Below are 7,387 nucleotides of genomic sequence, written 5' to 3' on the forward strand. Positions count from 1 at the left end.
CAGGATGTTTTAATACTGTTTATCTCGGCTGCTTGAAGAAGGGAGTGTGAGAAACCATTTGAATAACTGCTCTTCTTTGCTTAAAGCAAAAACCTATAAGGAATGGAAAATGACTGCTTTGCCTGTCCTTGAAGTGTTGCATCAGCTTAAAAAAGATATAAAACAAGGGGTCTCCCTGCTTGCTTTTGAATCAGCTTTCAATTCTCTGCGCAGACTGGTGATGGCTTTTTCCCATAGTGCAAAATGAATAAAGACCTTACTGAGTGAATGAGAATACCTCTCCTGGCTAAATCCCTTACAACTTGTTCGAAATGCAGTACGGCCATATTTCATATCAACCCACAGATGCATTGCATAAACACTAGAATTCTGGTTGTACTTAAATTGACCTTATACATTTTGGACTATGTTTAACCTTCTTCAATTTCTTTCATTTCTTCAACCATATTTTGAGATGATTACGTTTACAGAAGCAAATATTATTCAGTGCTTTTTCTTCACTCCTTTAATCAAACCCACATTTCTATAAGGAGGGCCATTGTGAAACTCCCCAAAGAGAGCTGAATTAATCTTTTATTCTTCACACCTGCAAAGTCATTCCTTCATTGTGTAATATGAAGGCCTTTCATTATTCACGTATACTACATCTGAAAATAATAGGTCTTGAAATAGTTGAATGAAAGAAAATCCTGAATAACTCCTCCAAATGCGTGTTACACTTTCATCAAGTACACACACTTTGAATGTTATTTTAACCATACCCAATGGAGCTCGGGAGTGCGATTGCATACACAATCATGTTTTCAGTGTTTGGACATCAGCCGTACATCAGAACAATCATTTCACTAACACAGCTCCATGTTGAGTGACTTCCCTCCAAAAACACAAAGTCACTTTCCCTTAGCAATTATTGCATGGACTTAGATTATCTGCCTTCTGCATCAGGCCCTGTATGATATACTGTACAAAGCCAAGCTTTGGGAAAGTGCTTTGTTTGGATCCTTGTCTTTATCCTTTAGGATCCCAGGCTGCTCATTTGCAAATGTGTTTTGACATTAATTATAGTGACTATAGCAATGAGGTGGCACTGTGGTTCACAGAGCTGGGGTCCTGGGTTCAATTCCTGGGGTGCAGTCTGGATGGAATTGTATGTTCTCCCTTCATTTGTGTGGATTTCTTCCAGGTGCTCCAGTTTCTTCCCACAGTCCAAAGACATACAGTACTAGTAGGTTAAGGTGGAACTACAGTCCCAATTTTGCAGACACAAAATTATTTAATTTCAGTCACAAAATAAAATCATTGACATTATAGAAAAAACTTTACAAACTCAAAATTGAGCACAAAATCATGAACTTTGTGAAAGTACTGTAAGTTACGCCATGTTGTAACAAATTCGCATTCAAGTTCCACACAAATTGCGATGTGATGCAGCCCTTCCTGCTCACTAATCACTGTAATGACTAATGCAATGTGATGTAGGAGAGAAAAGGTATAGGTTATGCAGCAAACATTTCACTGCAAAAAACGTTCCATTCCAAGGTTCTTTATGCAGAGTTAACAATGTAATATTATTTATTGGCAAAAACGTAAAAAAGTTGAGAGCAATATTGCCATTGGATTAAACGAGATGTATTCACAAGCCTGCTCCTTTACAATGTCACAGGGCCACATCAGATTACAGGAAGTTTTGCTGCCTCGTTCTGAATCGCAGAACATGGTAATTCTTTAACCTTGAAATGTAGTCTATTTTGTGATGTAAATTGGAGGTTTTACAAGTTATTGTGTGTTCCCCTTTAATTGGCTTCTGGGAAAACTGGCCTCAACACTGTATTGGATAAGGCACTTAGAAAACAGATTCATGCGTGGACCACAGCAATGTCCCTTTACTGAGAGCCAGCAATCAACGGATGCGTCTGATCGTGAATGGTTTTCCCTGTTGTTTGTTGTATTACTCGGTGTTGCATTTTAAGCTGTGCATGAGGCAGGACCCGGAGGCTGCTGCTTCTGCTGGGATTGAGGAAGAGCTGAGCGCCATGTAAGGCAAAGACACTGCGTTCCACTTTATCAGGTGCCTGGAGTGTAAGAGCTGCAGATAATATTGAGTCACATTAATCCCAACATATTTCAAATATTATGAAAATTAAATAAATTAAATCAAATAACTTTCATTAAAAAAATCAATCACTCTTTACCTTGCTTTTTCAGTTGTTTTTAAGGAAAATTGATGCCGAGAATGTGTGAATACTACTTTTTGATGGTTCCAAGGCCAATGTGACCTGTTCTATTGCCTGCTAATTGTACGTTCCAGGTTGAAAAATTATTTTTAGGAGGTCAAGGTGTATGAATGATAAGAACAGCTTGAAATTTATTTTCACGGTCGACACCCATTTTCGCAAGGGAAAAAAACTGAAATAACCACAGTTACGCAAACACCAGTCCACCAAAAAAAAAATCATTTTATTAAAACAAGGTAACATTTTTTTTATCATCATACAGATGAACCGTGCTAAATATATTTCTTAAAAGAAAAAGCAGGACGTGAGTCGTGAGCCAAGATCATGACTCTTTTACTCTTCTTCATATCAGTTTTCATCTGCGAGGAGGAGGAGGAGGGCTGCTCCTGATGTGCTGACACTTGGGGATGTGCCTCTGTGCCGGCCTAGGGGCAAAGCGCCGGCCGCAGTGAGGGCAGGGCACGTAGTCGGGGTTTGGATTCGCGGGGGGCTGGGGCAGGTTCACAACCTTCCCTCCTTGCGTGATCACCTGCTGCACCTCCCTGGCCTGTTTGATGCTCCGAATGAAATCCTCGTGCTTCTGCCTCCAGTTGTTCTTTCTCAGCTGGGAACAGGAAATGAAACCAATAAACAGCTTCCAGAAAAAGTCCAGACTAGCACTGCGTACACAGTCTGGTCACAAACCATTCACAAGGCAAGAAAATATCAATACAGTAATAACTTAGCTTTCTGGGGCTACCTTTCAGGTCATTGGGTAGAGAGTACAATTTAGTTATGGTTTTGTTTCCTGTGAGTGCTATTTGCTTGATATCTCATGTAGATTCTTACAACAGAATTCAGAAGTCACTAAGATCCATTTATTCTGTCTTACAAATGTGCCATTGCGGCAGTTTTTCAGAAGAGTACTTCATTAAACACTTATTTATTGTTTACATTGATTTATAAGCTGAGTCTGACTCTAGGAGAAAACAACGGAAGCTTGGAAAGAGTTTAAGGATAGCCCTTACCACGATTGGCGGTTTAACCTTCTTCTTATGGATGTATGTCTCCAGTTCTGTTCCCTTGGCCCTGTGCTTGAAAGAGTCAAAAACCTTCCTCTTTGAATTCTGAAACTTCTTGCAGATCTTGCTGTGTTTCTCCAACCTCTCTACAGCAAACTTCCTGTGACACAGTTCACAGGGCACCAGCTGAGGGTTTCCACTCTGGCTATTCTCATATGGAAATTGCTCAGCGGTAGGGCACATCAGACTTGTAGGGGACAAATATCTGTTTTCCACTGACAGAGTTTGTTCATCCAGACATGCGGTGTTATTTCTGAAGTGGGCCTGCGCGGCCTGTGCCGCTGACACGTCGCTTTCAGGGAGCCTTGCTTTCTTGAGATACTTTGTCCTTCCACAGGGGACGTCTTCTAGCCCACGGCTGCAAGGGCTCACTTGACGTCTCTCCTGATGGGAAAGCGCAGAGGGAAAGTGCGATTCTGCGCATCCGCCATCTTCCATTGGAGAAGCATAATCAAGGTTGTCTCCTCTGAAAGGAAGGGCTTTCCTTGGAGTGAAGGCTTTTTGCTTCTCCATTCTGCAGGTCAGAAGAGGCACGGCCTTAGAGCGGTGTTTGGCCCACAGTCCTCTGGGGCCAAGCTCGCTCTGCCTCGCCTGGAGTGTCTTCCTTCGGGTCAGGAGTCCTCTATTTTCCCTTCCGGCCACCTCTCTGGAGTCTTCCATCTCTCTCTGAACCATCCTCAGCTCCTCCTGAGGTCTGAAGAGCTTCGCCTGCATCATGGCCTCCTTCTGGCGAATCTCGTCCTTCATCATGGCCTCCTTCTGGCGCATCTCATCCTGCAGGCTGGCCTCCCTCTGGCGATGCTCCTCCTTCAGCGCGGCCTCTGCCTCAGCCACTTTTTGTACCTCCTCTTGCAACTGAAAGTGCTCCTTCCCATTGGCATGAGAAGGGCATTGCCCTGGAGGGGTCGCCACCATGGGGAGGACAGTCCTGTCCTTAGGTTTGCGTAGTCTTGAGCCCCTCCTGTCCGGCCTCTCGCGGGGCCTCTCATGACCATCCTGAGGGGGGGTGGGGGCAAACAAGGAATCACTCTGTGCTTCCGGGCGGTCCACAGCCCGAACCTCACCAGGGCCGGAGACTTTCCTGTTACCCATAGGCTTCAGGGGGTAAGACCGATCATACCCCACAATGTTCTTCTCGGGGCCCTGTTGGGCTTGGAAGCGATAGCTGTTCCCCGTCTTCTTCTCCGCAGCGTATTTGACATATTGGAAAGATTTTCTCATCTTCTGTAGAGCTGCTTCCTGCCGCCGATTGTACATGGCGATCATTTTTTTCTCCTTTTCCTGCATCAGTTTCTCTTGGAAGGTGTCCTTCAGAAGCTGTATCTTGGGAGACGGGCAGTACGTGGAGATCAGATCCTGTCGCCTTAAGGGCGCGGGTCGATTCGAGTCTGTGTCCTTCGGGGAGGGGGACAGAGCACCAGGCTTAGGACTGGGCTCCATTGGCAAATGAGATATGAGCTTTGTTTCCCAGGTATCTGGAAAAAGCAAAAATGGCAAATAAATAATATCCTGCACAGTCTAGTATGGTCTAATAGAAAAGAATCAAAAAAACAATTCAGGAAATACACAACTTTTTAATATTAAACCTAATGGTGTTGAATGCTGCATGCTGACTCAGTAGGAGACAGATCCTAAACATAAACATTATAATAAACATTTGTTTCCCAAATAACATTCTCAATGTTCAGAATGCTTAAAGTCATGAGCTTTTTTAAAAATGTTTAACTGAAACCTGGAAATGTACGATTTCATTTCAAAGCTTGTATTATATCTATGATATAAATGTTTTTTTATATAAAATTAACCCATTATGCAACAGGGGTTTGAGCAAAAGTCACTGTGAATAAGGGAATTTATCAATATTAATTAGCCGTTTCACTACATTATAGATAGCTGAAGGATTATGATACAGTATATCGAATTCGCTACAAATTGACAAGCATATTTGATGACACTTACCAAACAAGTCTCAAACAGAGGAGAAATAGTTCACCACGACGATAGCAATGCAATGTTTGACTGCATCTCCCTATGTGATATATCTGTATTTGGGTATATACAGATCACGTAATTCAGGGAGCACTGTTACGTCAGGTCACCAACCATTATTACAACGCTCATATGTCATAGAGCTCCTTAGGATGTTTGTATAATCTTTATCCAAATTTTCATATGGCCGCAGTTACGGCGTTTATTTTACAGTTAATGTAACAGGGTGTCATTATATTTTTCTGTCTTTATGGTGGCAGACCACTTAACTAAATCTGAGTAGGCGGTTTCTACAAATGGGTCAGATAAAATATTAAATATACAGAAAAAGCTCACACCTTTTCATACCCTTTATGTACTGTATATCTTCAATTACGTATACTGTATAATACGATAACTACCATTACAAAATGTCTCCCTTTTGATTTGAAGTGGTTCTTTTAAATAAGTAAATTGCAATCACTTAGCCTACATCTGTGTTCCTAATTCATCGCGACGACGGACTGAGACTCCAGTTGGATTTGTGAGAAGTAAAGGGGTGTGCCTGTTTTAAAACCGATTCATACGTCTTAAACACATGGACATTGATAGCAGTCTGTGTTATATAATTTATCTTTTTATTTTATTTAAATTTAAGTATCACATACACATTTTCAAAGTAACTGTACCCCTTTTAAATATGATCCCCATCGCTCACAGCTCCGAAGCTGAGACGAGGGCTACTTCAGATGGGATTTCCAACATTTCTCTCTTAGCTTGTATACCGGTGGAAAGGAGAGCGCTCTTAAAACGTGTTGATAGTAAGATTGGGATGTATTTGCAGTCTAGATATAGTTTTTTTAATGTTCGGAGCCGCCACAGATTCATTTTCTTACGACTGCTGTTCTGGATGACAATGACAATGCAAACGATGGTGTTAAGGCGAGGCTGTGCCTTAAGGCTCCTCTGCTTACAATATTCAGCGCGTAAATCGCAAACGAGCGCCTCTCTTACGATGAAAATGCGGCAAATAAGAACACGAGATTTGAACCTACGGCTTACAAATTTATGCGTAAACACTAAAACCGTATCTTTAGCAAAACTGGCGAGACAATGTGTTTTATCATTTAAAAAAGTACTGGAAAATAATTAAAGGTTATCACGATAAACAGAGGTTACTGATCTACTACTGTACGCTGTGACCAAAAATGAGAGTCCCCCGATCCTCGCAGCCTTCATGCTTTGGTCTGGGCCTGGCCGTTTTTTTTTAGGATAATGGGGTCAAGTTAAGAAATTATGCAAGTTTCTAATCAAATCCAAGGGCGCCTCGATCTCCTAAACATCTTTAGAAGGCCGACGGACCACACTGCACGGTCCGGGTCCGGGCACTGACCCGGTTCTGGATAATGCCAGCTTAAAGTGAAAAATTCTACTGTACATATTATGTTTCTTATTATGGTATATATGTATAATATAGCGCGACCGCTTCACGAAGCTAGAAAGAAAGTTATCTGCCATTTTTTTTTTACCTGCAATTGAATTTGCCATTAAAATCACGATTAATACCAAAGCTGCTAAATTACTTACCTAAAAGCGTTCAGATACAAAAGCACTTGAGCTGTAATGTTTATATACTGTTGGCCCGATGACCTACTTCAAGAAGAATTGTTACATAGACCGCCAAGGACTGTCATCACACTTTACGTCATAAAGCGCTTTAAAAATTTTGACAAGTTCAACACCTCATATTTTGTACTGTTTATCATGGTAAAAGCAACTCAAAGCAATTATAAAAATGATCGAAAGGTAAAAATACAAGCTTATACGAGCTGTCGTTTTAACATTTATAACATATATTTAAACAAAACATATATAATCTATTTTAATAAAATAGAAAAGTGTTCTTAGTCTTCACTTAAAAGCTGTTAGAAGCTGCCTTTCTGACAAGAGAGTTCTGTGAGTTCCACAGTCTCAGTGCATTAAAGTCAAAACCAGTTGCTTTTTATTTCCTGTTTTACGACAGAGCAAGGAGGGTGTCCACAGACCACTGTGCAACTGCAGACTGATATGGGGGGTAAAAAGTCTAGAAGTGAGTAAATAAGATTTTAACATATGTTCTAAAAC

General features: G+C 41.3%; 2 protein-coding genes across 2 annotated transcripts; both read right to left on the bottom strand.

Moving 5' to 3' along the window:
- Positions 1 to 2,524: 2,524 nt before the first annotated feature.
- LOC138236462 (zinc finger C2HC domain-containing protein 1B-like) lies at positions 2,525 to 3,831 on the bottom strand. The gene is made up of 2 exons (XM_069186804.1): positions 3,242 to 3,831; positions 2,525 to 2,838 (listed from the first exon to the last, which is right to left on the bottom strand). Exons 1-2 carry the CDS (start codon positions 3,806 to 3,808, stop codon positions 2,590 to 2,592), a joined length of 816 nt encoding a protein of 271 aa, XP_069042905.1. The 5' UTR covers positions 3,809 to 3,831; the 3' UTR covers positions 2,525 to 2,589.
- On the bottom strand, positions 3,817 to 6,923 carry LOC138236463 (uncharacterized). Its single transcript, XM_069186805.1, has 3 exons — positions 6,851 to 6,923; positions 4,062 to 4,770; positions 3,817 to 3,832 (listed from the first exon to the last, which is right to left on the bottom strand). The coding sequence occupies exons 2-3, from the start codon at positions 4,733 to 4,735 to the stop codon at positions 3,817 to 3,819; spliced, it is 690 nt and encodes a 229-aa protein (XP_069042906.1). The 5' UTR covers positions 4,736 to 4,770; positions 6,851 to 6,923.
- Positions 6,924 to 7,387: the final 464 nt, after the last annotated feature.

Source organism: Lepisosteus oculatus, unplaced genomic scaffold (genome assembly GCF_040954835.1).
Source record: "Lepisosteus oculatus isolate fLepOcu1 unplaced genomic scaffold, fLepOcu1.hap2 HAP2_SCAFFOLD_89, whole genome shotgun sequence".
Taxonomy (NCBI): Eukaryota; Metazoa; Chordata; class Actinopteri; order Semionotiformes; family Lepisosteidae; genus Lepisosteus; species Lepisosteus oculatus.

Excerpts from the sequence above, each read along its gene's own strand:
- LOC138236463 (XM_069186805.1), bottom strand. The coding sequence starts at position 4,735 with ATGGAGCCCAGTCCTAAGCCTGGTGCTCTGTCCCCCTCCCCGAAGGAC.
- LOC138236462 (XM_069186804.1), bottom strand. The coding sequence starts at position 3,808 with ATGGAGAAGCAAAAAGCCTTCACTCCAAGGAAAGCCCTTCCTTTCAGA. Across the intron at positions 2,839-3,241 it reads AGGTTAAACCGCCAATCGTG|CTGAGAAAGAACAACTGGAG; the intron begins GTAAGGGCTATC and ends TCCTGTTCCCAG.